Source organism: Danio rerio, chromosome 8 (genome assembly GCF_052040795.2).
Source record: "Danio rerio strain M-AB ecotype USA chromosome 8, GRCz13ab, whole genome shotgun sequence".
Taxonomy (NCBI): Eukaryota; Metazoa; Chordata; class Actinopteri; order Cypriniformes; family Danionidae; genus Danio; species Danio rerio.
The window spans coordinates 10,464,349-10,477,500 of NC_141028.1; the positions used below are offsets into that span (position 1 = coordinate 10,464,349).

General features: G+C 36.0%; 1 protein-coding gene across 4 annotated transcripts in view; it reads left to right on the plus strand.

The window, feature by feature from the left end:
• The window catches only part of grm6a (glutamate receptor, metabotropic 6a), a 220,458-nt gene that overhangs the window by 107,479 nt on the left and 99,827 nt on the right, over positions 1 to 13,152 (plus strand). The window contains exons 10-11 of one of the 4 annotated variants that reach the window (XM_087263733.1): positions 1,928 to 2,239; positions 7,546 to 7,791. The exons of 2 other annotated variants lie outside the window; for them this stretch is intronic. In XM_087263733.1, the coding sequence (XP_087119859.1) occupies positions 1,928 to 2,239; positions 7,546 to 7,788 (555 nt within the window). In that variant the 3' untranslated portion in view covers positions 7,789 to 7,791. 4 annotated transcript variants of the gene reach the window in all.

Below are 13,152 nucleotides of genomic sequence, written 5' to 3' on the forward strand. Positions count from 1 at the left end.
AATGCTACATTTCAGTCATATCCCACTTTTTTAGCTCAGAAACTCAGTTATGTTATTACAAAGCGATGAGCTGATCTTTCATCATTTCTTTTAGGTCTTTTTAGCTGTAAGCAAAATACAGTTTTTGTGTGTCTCTTTAAATGTAAATGAGCTGTTTTTTTAAAAGAGGGCAGAGCTTTCACAGCTTATGTCCTGGCTTATATTAAAAAAAGTAAAAAGCGTAATCTGAACAAAAAAAAGTATTTTTTTCTGGCAATTTATCGTGTTTAAATACACAAATCTCTTATTGGATCCATTTTCAGTTCAGAATTAAATCACTGAATATTCTGAATGCCACATTTCAGTCATATCCCACTTTTTCTTTTCTGAAACTGTCACGTTATTACAAAGCGATGAGCTGTTTTGTGTGTCGCTTTAAATGCAAATGAGCTGTTGGTCCCCACCTCTTTTCAAAAAAGGGCGGAGCTTTCACGACTTATTTTCTGATATTTAAAAAAGAAAAACGAAAAATCTGAACAAAAAACTTTTTTTTTGACAATTTATCATGTTCAAATACTATCAACTTTGTAATCAGAATTAAACACACTGAATATTCCTTATGCTACATTGCACTCATATTCCTTTTTTTTTTTTAATCGAGAAAACGGTCACTTTATTACAAAGCGATGAGCTGATCTTATTGTTTCTTTCAACCCAGGCTCATTCCGAAAACGTACCCCCGCGGATGTTTCTGGAGACCGCGATTTACGTGGCCGGAGGTACTTATGGCCGCATTTGTGTGTGCTCGCTGGCTGTGACGGCTCACCTCCATGTGGAGGGCTTTCCCGGCGCAACCAGTTTGTCCGCTTAGCTTGCAGTGTTATGTTGGCGGAGCGGAGGCCCGGAGGAGGAGGAAATGCCGGCCGTGGCAACTACTACTAGGTTCGAGTCCGGGGAAGAGCGGTTCCAAAAAAACAGAATCCAAAAAAAAGCGAACGAGTTCCCAACGGGGCGAGAATGCGGCAAAACCCAAAAACGCAGTCAAACGCGGGCTTTTGCTTTTTTTTAATTTCTGGATGGCTTTTGTAAATCATTGCTTGAGACAGACGGTCGCTCGACAGCGTGTGCTCCCGAGAGGCGTTCGAGTCTCAAAAAAGCGCACACAGCAGCCTCTCGCGGATTCGCGAAAACAAAAACTGCACAAATACGTACCTCCCGGGATGTATTTTACGGCCTCCAGAAACATCCGCTGGGCTACGTTTCCACGATGAGCCTGGGTTGGTTTCTTTTGTGGCTTTTTAGCTGGAAACAAAATACATTTTTTTGTGTGTCTCTTTAAATGCAAATGAGCTGTTGGTCCCCACCCCTTTTTAAAAAAGGGCGGAGCTTTCACAGCTTATGTCCTGGCTTATATTTCATTCATTCATTCAATTATTTCCTTCAGTTTAGTCCCTTTATTCATCAGGCCACAGCGGAATGAACCTCCAACGTATCCAGCTTATGTTTCACACAGGGGATGACCTTCTAGTTGCAATCCAGTACTGTGAATCATCCATAAACACTCATACACAAAACTGTAATTGTATTTATTTTCAATTCAGAATTAAAACACTGAATGTTCTGAATGCTACATTTGTGTCACATCCCGCCATTCACTTCAGAAATCCAGTCACGTTATTACAAAGCCACAAGCGGATCTTATCGTTTCTTTTGTGTCTGTAAAAAAAAGCACTTTAAAACCCATCATTAAGAGCAATCAGGCTGATAGGTGGCCTATTTTACCCAGTAATCTTGTGTGAAGTCGTGTCTGCTGAAGAGCGGCTAAAACAGCCTCTTTTTTTTACACTTTACTCTGCATCAATCTCGCAGCGGCTCTTGACAAATGAGTCTGCCCTTCTGGCTGCCTCGGTCTGGCCGTTAATGATAAGCTTTTTTCTTCTCTCCGCAGGTTGTGGGAGTTTTCGTCTGGTTTGGAGTGATGCCGCCGCACACCACCGTGGACTACGAGGAGCTGCGGCCGCCCAATCCAGAGCTGGCGCGGGGCATCCTGAAGTGCGACATGTCAGATTTGTCGCTCATCTGCTGTCTGAGTTACAGTATCGTGCTGATGGTCACTTGCACCGTGTACGCGGTCAAGAGTCGAGGCGTGCCCGAGACCTTCAATGAAGCCAAACCCATCGGCTTCACCATGTACACCACCTGCATCATCTGGCTGGCCTTCGTGCCCATTTTCTTTGGCACAGCACAGTCCACTGAGAAGGTGAGACGTGCAATGTGATCGATTAATAGGAAAATTGTCCACCCAAAATATTTAAATCTTGCATTTTTATTCATCTACTACTTAGTTCACCCCAAATAGACCATTTTGAGTGATGTAAACAATACCAACAGTCCTTATGTATTATCTGTTTTATATTTTTCATTTCCACAGCTTCTGAAAATCCAAAAGGGTTCACATATTGATACATTTTTTATGCCTGCTGTCATAACATTTATTATGACTGAATTGCCAATTGTTACAGTTCTAAAATAGTTTGACGACAGGCAAGAACTGTTCATGGACTAATGATATTTCCATATTGAAATGGTTCATTTACTTTTTACTCACCCTCTAGTGCACAGGTGTCAAACTCAGTTCCAAAAGGGCCGCAGCTCTGCACAGTTTAGCTCCAGCCCTAATTAAACACACCTGATCAAACTAATTAAGTCCTTCAGGCTTGTTTGAAACCTACAGGTAAGTGTGTTGGAGGAGGGTTGGAACTAAACTGTGCAGGGCTTCGGCCCTCCAGGAATTTAGTTTGACACCCCTGCTCTAGTGGTTGCAAACTGTTGAACACAAAAGAAGATATTTTTAAAAATGTTATTAGATAAATAATTAATTCATTGTTTTATTTCAAGAATTCTTAGCATTAGTTATTACTGATCTCATGATTTAACTGAATTTAATTAATCTCTAAACTGTGAACAATAATAATCAATTTTTCACCCAAAATATTTGATACATCTACTCCAATTTTAAAGACAGGACTTAAAAGAATAGTTCACCCAAAATTTGTGTTTAATATTTACCCATCCTCAAGTAGTTCCAAACTGTAAAAAAAAAAAAAAAAAGAAGAAACAGAAGGACGAGTAAATGATGCCAGAATTAACATTTTTGGGTGCACTGTCCCTTTCAGGCTACATCCGGACAAAGTCTGAGCTGTTTCAACTGAAAGAAACTTGCACTGACTGAATATTCAATGTAAAACCAGTGTCTTTTTATCTCAAATAAACACCAGTGATTTTATTTTATTTTATTTATTTATTATTATTTTTTACAACAAATTATAAAAATGCCTTGTCGTATTTGATACCCTATAGTTCATAGATTTTTGTGAATTGGGTAAAGGAAAATTGGCTTAGTGTATGGGTGTGTGTGATTGCGAGAGTGTATAGGTGTTTCCCATCACTAGGTTACAGCTGAAAGGGCACCTGCTGCGTAAAACATATGCCAGAATACTTGGCAGTTCATTCCGCTGTGGCGATCCCTGATAAATATTGGACTAAGCCGAAGGAAAATGAATGAACTTTTTATGTAAATAATTATATTTTAAAAATCCTGAAAACTAACACTTTAACAATAACAAACCTGATAAAAGTCCACTATAAACTCAGAATTCAGAGAAAAATGTCAAAATTCTTCAAAAATTCCAATTGCAAGATGTAACCTTTGAATTCTGAGGGAAAATATTTCTAGTGTATTTTTTGAAAACTGAAATTACAAATTGTAAGATGTAAAACTTGTGAGAAAAAAAGCCAGAATTATAGAAGAAGTCTCAATTAACTTGAAAAGGTGAATTGTGAGACATAAACTTACAATTTAGATTTTACAAACTTGCAATAATTGTTAGATTAAGCGTTAATTATTTATCATTCATTTTCTTTTTGACTTAGTCCTTTTATTAATCTGTGGTTGCCACAGCGGAACGAACCACCAACTTATTCCAGCATATGTTTTTATGCAACAGATACCCTTCCAGCCGCAACCCATCACTGGGAAACATCCACACACTCATTCATACTCATACACTACAGACAATTTAGCCTACCCAATTCACCTGTGCCGCATGTCTTTGGACTGTGGGGTAAACCGGAGCACCCAGAAGAAACCCATGTGAACGCGAGGAGAACATGCAAACTCCACACAGAAACGCCAACTGACCCAGCCGAGGCTCAAACCAGTGACCTTCTTGCTGTGAGGCTACAGCACTACCTACTGTGCCACCGCATCGCCCCCAGCGTTAATTATATTTACAACAAATAAAACTGAAAAAAACTACAAACTGTGAGATGTACACCTGTTGTTAGAAAAATAACTATTTATATTTTTATTCCATGGCCAAAAAACTGAATTGCAGGATTTAAACTCACAATCATGACTTGCAATAATGGAATAATGTGAAATATGGGGCACCACAGTGGAATGAACCGCCAACTTTTCCAGCATATGTTTTACACAGCGTATGCACTTACAGCTGCAACCCATCACTAGGAAACACTTATACACTCTCATTCACACTCATACACTGTGGATAATTTAGTCAAGAACATGCAAACTCCACACGGAAATGCCAACTGACCCAGCCGAGGCTCAAACCAGTGACCTTTTTGTTGTGAGGTGATCGTGCTACCACTGAGCCACCTATTAATTAATAAATACCATTAATATTATTTATTATTATAACTATTATTAATATTATTTATTATTTTTCTTTTTATTCCATGGCAAAAAAAAAAATATTGCAAGATGAAAACTCACAATTATGACTCTACAACTTGCAATAATGTGAAATAATGTCGAAATTGTGAGAGAAATCTCAATAAACATTTTCTTTGTATGTTGTGGAGGGAAAAAATTGTCACAATTACGAGTTTACAACATGAATGATGATGGAAAAAGTCAAATTTTTTTATTATAAATACAATTAGGCTGCACAGTGGTGCAATGATCACGATCGCCTCACAGCAAGAAGCTCGCTGGTTCGAGCCTTGGCTGGGTCAGTTGGCGTTTCTATGTGGATTTTTTTAGGGGTTTCCTCCGGGTGCTCCGGTTTCCCCCACAGTTCAAATCATACCTGCCAACACTCCCTTTTTTCCCGGGAGTCTCCCGTATTTCAGACCTATCTCCCGCCACCTTCCCATTTTGTTATTTCTATCGAAAAACTCCTGTAGTTCTACCCCCCACAACCCACGCTCCTCAGGTTTTTGGTACAGTCTATAACACACCCAGAATGCCAACTTTGGTATAGTATTCAATTGGCTGCCCGAAACCAGGTGCATAGCACAGTTACTTAGCTGTGTTATACAGACACCTCACCCCCGACATCTTGACATGGCTCTCTCGCCCTCATGTATTAATGAATGAACATGAATAATGAGGAAAAAGTCACAAATGTAAGATGTAAAGTTTTTATTATTATTAATATTATTTATGATTATAACTATTATTAATATCATTATTTGCTTTATTATTTATCTTTTTACTCCATAGCAAACAAAATAAACTAAATTGCAAGATGTAAACTCGTAAACTCATAATTAGGATGAGAATTGTGAGATAAAAAGTCAAAATTACCTTTTTTTTATTTTATTTTTGTGGTCGAACAGTTTCCATAATTTCTCGTGTGTGTTTTTTGCTAGACGTTTAAGGTGTTACTAGTTTTTTTTTTCTTTTAAAGAAGTGTAATGACAGCCTTAGGCTCGGTGACAGTGAAAAATTGTAAGCTATGAGTGCTTTTCTCCTGCATTTACAGAGGAGGAAAAAAAGCAATCTTCAGACCTCTTGAAAACACAATATATATAAGCGCAACAGCATCTCTCAGAGCAACAACTTCCAGTTTTTACACCACACTGTTGTTTTCTCTCAGTTCCTCGCCAATCCGTCAACAAAAGAGCGCAGCTTAGTCGCCCGTTTAAGTCCTTAAGTAGAAAATGCACTGAAATGAAGTCATTTCAATACCAAAAGCATTGAAGTAAAGCAACAACCTGCCAGGCTCACGATAACAAGTCCAAGTTGCATTGCTCACAGTTTCGCTTTTGAAGAGGCCTTTGATACGGCAGACGTGGAAAGGGATGAGATGAGGGGGGAAAAAAAACACAACATTTCATTTCTCCCCTTTATCTCCCAAAGACACACCATGACATGGAGACAAAGACTCGTCCGCCCACCGCCGAGGTTCCACTGTGGGAGGAGGTTGATAACGCAAGCCTGAAAGACAATGTCGAGCCATCTTAATAAAAAGCCAGAAGCCTCGTCAGCGGGATTTAGGAATTAGAGCATTAGTTATTGCTGAAAACAGATGAAACGACAGGTAGCTTCCCACCGACGTACCATTTAATTCGCCACGCTAATACTGTATACATATATGGTGTTTCCTGGTGGGCTGGTGCTGTTCTAGTTGAATTGGCAGGAGCTGATGGGGAGTATTGTGAATGTTTATTTTAATGCATTGCCATGGCCTGGTCAAAGGAGGATTTGGTCGTTCATTCAATAGGATTTAAGTGATCTTTCATTTTCAGCATTATGTTTGATGTTTGTTTTGTTCGTTTTTTTAAGACAACAGAGATGTAAAATCAATATGGTTAGCATCAATATACAGTGTCTATTCTAAATATACCATGTGCTTATGTCTTCGTTGTAAATTCTTGGTTTGTAAGTAATGCTGTTTAATACTTAAGCATTATTCAGTTAAATAGCATTAAATAATAATAGTAGTAGTAATAATAATAATGATAATAATAATAATAATAGTGATAGTAATAATAATAATAATAATAATAATAATAATAATAATAATAATAATAATAATATTGATAGTAATAATAATAATAATAATTATTATTATTATTATTATTATTATTATTATTATTATTATTATTATTGTAATAATAATAATAACAATAATAGTGATAGTAATAGTAATAATAATAATAATATTATCAAGAGTTATTGTAATAATAATAGTAATAATAATATTTTTATTATTATTATTAACCATTATTGTAATAATAATAATAATAATAATAACAGTAATAATAATAATAATAAAAATCAACAATTATTGTGATAATAATAATGGGCGACTCAGTGGTGCAGTAGGTAGTGCTGTCGCCTAACAGCAGAAAGGTCACTGGTTTGAGCCTCGGCTGGGTCAGTTGACATTTTCAGTTGGTAATAATAATAATTTCAACAATTATTGTAATAACAATTATTATTATTTTATTATTATTACTATTATTATTATTATCATTATTATTATTATTAATATTATTTTATTATTATTACAATTTTTGGTGATATTAATATTATTATTATCACTATCATTATTATCTTTTTTATTTAATTCATTTTCCTTCAGCTTAGTCTCTTATTTACTAGGGGTCGCCACAGCTTAGTGAATCGCCAACTATTCCGGCATATGTTTTTATGTAGCAGAAATTGTGTAAAGAAATATACTTTTTATTCGATTGTATATAAAATTATCTTTATTTTTGTTTAAGTTAATCTGTTGTCTGTTTTTGGTGCAGATGTTCATCCAGACGACGACGCTGACCGTGTCCATGAGTCTGAGTGCCTCCGTGTCTCTCGGGATGCTCTACATTCCCAAAGTGTACGTCATCATCTTCCACCCGGAGCAGAACGTGCAGAAGCGCAAACGCAGCTTCAAGGCTGTGGTTCAAGCCGCCACCATGTCTTCGCGTCTCTCACAAAAATCCATCAACGAGAAGCAGAACGGAGAGACCAAGATCGAGCCTGACCGGACACAGTAACAGGTAACAGAAAGCTCACTCTGAAAACACACCATTAAAGCTGTCAGGAGAAAGCTTAGAAGTAAATCAACCAATCTGAATAACACAAAACCAAACTTTAAGAAAGAGTAAATAAACAGACAGGAGTGTTGGTGTAGTATTATTTATATAAAATGTGAGTTTTTGTTATTAATATTAACATTTAATATTTTGAGTCCGTTATTACGTTATTATTTTTGTTTTTGTTTTGTTGATATTTATTATATTTGTTATTTGTTTTTATTCACTTAAATATATATATATATATATATATATATATATATATATATATATATATATATATATATATATATATATATATATATATATATATATTAGGGATGTAACGGTATCAGAATTTCACGGTACGGTAATACCTCGGTATGAATGGCACGGTATGGTATTTATTGAATCATTTACAGGAAAAACAAAACTAATTAAAATACCCCAAAAAAGTTCCAAAAGTGTCAATGACATACAAATTAGCCATCTATCTGTAAGCTTTGAAACAGTAACTTCAATTTTTCAATTTTAATAACAAAAAATTATTAAACCATGTAAAAAAATAAAGTTTCAATTTAGTATTGTTGAAAACTCATCACATTCAACATTTAATCACTCACTCACTTAGATAGAGATGGGTTTTAAGGAAAATTATCATATAACTAAAATCTGGTAAAAGCTGGTATCTCTGGGCATTTAAAATGTCCCCTTCAACAGAAAAAAAAACCTCTCATTTGGGACTGAGGTTTCTGGGACAGAGATATGACTTGGCCCAGGTTGACAGCAGTGGGTAACGTTGTGCATTGTCTTTCCACCACTTAAGAGTACAAGCCATGAGTGAGATAGAGGTCTCTTTGCGGTACAGGTCAATGTCTGCATCAATCTAAACAGTGTGCTGTGTTTCTGCAGTCCCCATGACTGTTATTAGTCGTATTCCCCAACTTGCTGGCACGTGCACACACAGTGCTCAACCTGTTTAGTGCACATGCCCTTTTTAGTCTTGGATAGAAAGTGCCCTTCCAAAATTAACAAAAGCGCCCCCGCGATGCGACACACCCTCCGTCCCGCCCTTCAGTAGGCGGGCTACTGATATATATATATATACGTTCATTTTCTTTTCGGCTTAGTCCCTTTATCGATCTGAGGCCGCCAACTTATCCAGCATATGTTTTACGCAACGGATGCCCTTCACTGGGAAATATTCATACACACACACACTTCAGACAATTTAGCCTACCCAATTCACCTATACCACATGTCTTTGGACTTGTGGAGGAAACCCACGCCAACACGGCGAGAGCATGCATACTCCACACAGAAACTCCAACTGACCCAGCCGAGGCTCCAACCAGCGACCTTCTTCCTGTGAGGCGAACGTGCTACACACTACCACACCGTATATATTTCCTAATTATATATACATAATTAGGAAATATTACATGAAAGTACAGGAAATCCTAGAAATTAATAATTCGCTTATAAAACGCTGCTTTATTTGCATAGTCTTTTATGCGATGTTCCAGTTTAGGGCATAATTTACATAATTAGCATTTTTAGATGATAACATAGCTATTCACACTGCATCAGCACAGTTGTCCACTTTCTTCCCTATGTACCTGTAGGTCACAGGTGTCAAACTCAGTTCCAAAAGGGCCGCAGCTCTGCACAGTTTAGCTCCAACCCTAATTAAACACACCTGAACAAAGTAATTGAGTCCTTCAGGCTTGTTTAAAACCTACAGGTAAGTGTGTTGGAGCAGGGTTGGAACTAAACTGTGCAGGGCTTCGGCCCTCCAGGAATTGAGTTTGACACCCCTGCTGTAGGTGAACAGCTCCTCCAGGTGTGGCCATGGGCATTCATCCTCTGCTATTTCTTCCTTATTTCTTCTGTCTTGAATCTTCCTATGTCAGTTGATAACTTTGTCACTGTATGATGACGGTCAGCTAAATCTGCAGAAGCCTAAACTTGTTTTTCGGTTCAAATAATGTAGCAGGCTTTTCATTGGTCTGTTGAGATGAGCTTTTTTTAATGGCTATGAAATGCTGGTCAGTGCGTGTTTGAAATATTAATTTATTTACAGTACTCTGTAACAAATTGTGATTTTAAAAGTAACAAAGTAGATTGCTCTGATTCATTTGTACTTAAGTACAAGTAAAATTACAGACTTAAAATTCTACTCATGAAAGTGCAAATACCCCAAAAATGTACTTAATTACAGTAATGTGAGTATTTGTAATTCGATACTTCCACCACTGGGAATTATATACAGTTGAAGTCAGAATTATTAGCCCTCCTTTGATTTTTTTTTCTTTTTTAAGTATTTCCCAAATGATGTTTAATGATGTTTAAAAGAGCAAGGAAATAATTAAGCCCCCCTGAATTATTAGACGCTCTGTTTATTTTTTCCCCAATTTCTGTTTAACGGAGAGAAAAAACACATTTCTAAACATAATAGTTTTAATAACTCATCTCTAATAACTGATTTATTTGATCATTGCCATGTTGACTGTAAATAATATTTGACTAGATATTTTTCAAGACACTTCTATACAGCTTAATGTGACATTTAAAGGCTTAACTAGATAAATTAGGTTAACTAGTCAGGTTAGGGTAATTAGGCAAGTTATTGTATAATGATGGTTTGTTCTGTAGACTATCGAAAAAAAAAATTAGCTTAAAGGGGTTAATAATTTTATCCTTCAAATGGTGTTTAAAAATTTGATAACTGCTTTTATTCTAGCCGAAATAAACCAAAAAAGACTTTCTCCAAAAGAGAAAAATATTATCAGACATACTGTGAAAATTCCCTTGCTCTGTTAAACATCATTTGGGAAATACTTAAAAAAGAAAAAAAATCAAAGGAGGGCTAATAATTCTGACTTCAAATGTATATCTTTAATGTAATTATTATATATAAATATTATATATCAAATATTTCCTGTCATCAATAAATAACAAAATTAATCATATATCTTTTAGTTTTAGTAACACTTTATGCATACTATGGAAGGAACTGTATAAATAAGGATAATTCTGCATGGAGGAACACATAGTTTTTGTAATACTTGAACCAATAAGATTATTGAATTTAACATTATTTACATTATTTACTTAATTTTTTATAATAGTAACAATACACCAGTTTATATATACAGTTGAAGTCTGGTTTATTAGCCCCCTTGAATTGTTAGCCTCCCTGTTTATTTTTCCCCCATTTTCTGTTTAACGGAGAGAAGATTTTTTTGTCACATTTCTATTCATAATAGTTTTAATAACTCATTTCTAATAACTGATTTATTTTATTTTTGCCATGATGACAGTAAATAATATTTAACTAGATATTTTTCAAGACACTTCTTAAAGTGACATTTAAAGGCTTAACTAGGGTAATTAGGTTAACTAGGCAGGTTAGGGTAATTAGTAAAGTTATTGTATAACGATGGTTTGTTCTGTAGACGATCAGAAAAATATATAGCTTAAATGGGGCAATAATTTTGCCCTTAAAATGGTGTTTAGAAAATTAAAAACTGCTTTTATTTTAGCCGAAATAAACCAAATAAGACTTTCTCCAGAAGAAAAAATATTATCAGACATACTGTGAAAATTTCCTTACCCTGTTAAACATCATTTGGGAAATACTTAAAAAAGAAAAAGAAAATTCAAAGGGGGGCTAATAATTCTGACTTCAACAGTATATCAGCACAAGACTGATTAATTCACCAAACCCCAAAGCACTATAATTAAATTTTTAATTACACTAATAAACAATTAAACAGCGTAAAAACAGACATAGACATGCACTGATGTCAAGACCTGAGCCTTATCTGGACATTTTAATAGTCTGGTCACTGTAGCAACACCCTAGCATCCAATCACCTGCATGGCAATTCAACACCTAAAATTATGTTCTTATGCTGTGTTTGGGTTCTCCTGTGAATTCATATTTGCTATATAAAGAGTAAATCTCTAAACTTGCTTGTGAACTTTTATGCCCTGGAATGACTTATACCAGCAGATCTGCAGAAAAATACTGCTCCGTAATAGATTTCATTGCAATAAACTGTCCTCAAAGCTTCCGAGACGGGATTGTTAGAGAACTGCTTGCTTTATATTCAATATTTAAGGTGCCCTGAATCCTTTTTACGTGAGCCGTATTGAGTGCACCCTCACATTTTTATATCCATAACATCTCGCTCTCTCTTGCTTCTTTAAATTGCAGCGAAATGCTTTCGGGTTTATTTTCCACTTGTTCTCTATCTCTGCTGCACACATTTGCTTCCTCAACACATGCAGTTTGAAGCAGCACATCTCATTACTTCCATATTACCCAGCAAAAAAATCACTAAAGCCCGCACCAAATTGTTGAAATGATGCTTGTTGATATGGATATTTCCCTGCGTTGCAACCACATTTGGGTGCTCAAGTGAAGAAACTGAGCAGAAATTGAAGTGGGATTGAAGTACTTTGAATATGATTCATTTATGGACTTTATGAATGCATTTATTAGTTAAAAAAATGGTGCTAAATAATTCTGTTTGATGTTGTAAGAGCGTCTTTTCTCTTCTCGTCATCTGATATAAACCTTATATGAAATTTTACTACAATAGCTCAAAGGTTTTGGGGTCAGAAAGATTTTTTTTGGAAGATAATATGCTTTTGAAAGTCTCCAGTGCTCACTAAGGCTGCATCTGTTTTATCAAAAATGCAGTAAAAATAATATGATTGTGAAATAATGTTATAATATAAAGTAGCCGTTATCTGTTTTAGTATATATTAAAATGTGATTTATTTATATGATCCAAAGCAGACATTTCTGCTTTATAATTAATAATCTTTAGTTTATGTGACCCTTGACCACAAAACCAGTCATAAGGGTCTTTTTTTTAAATATATAAACAAGCTTTTTGAGCTTGGCTGGGTCAATTGGCATTTCTTTGTGGAGTTTGCATGTTCTCCCTGTGTTCGCATGGGTTTCCTCCAGGTGCTCCGGTTTCCCTCACAGTGCAAAGACATGCGGTACAGGTGAATTGGTTAGGTTAAATTGTCCGTAGTGTATGAGTGTGTATGTGTGGATGTTTCCCAGAGATGGGTTGCGGCTGGAAGGGCATCCGCTGCGTAAAAACTTGCTGGATAAGTTGGCGGTTCATTCCGCTGTGGCGACCTGGATTAATAAAGGGACTAAGCCGACAAGAAAATGAATGAATGAATGAGTGTTGCAGGAGAGGGGAAATAGAAAGTGGCCGCTTTAAGACTGCTATTTACGGGAGTTGTAGTCCATAGTGAAGTGTATTGCGGGTAGTGTAGTTTGACACGCATGCTGGATGATGTGAGCATGCTGTGTGC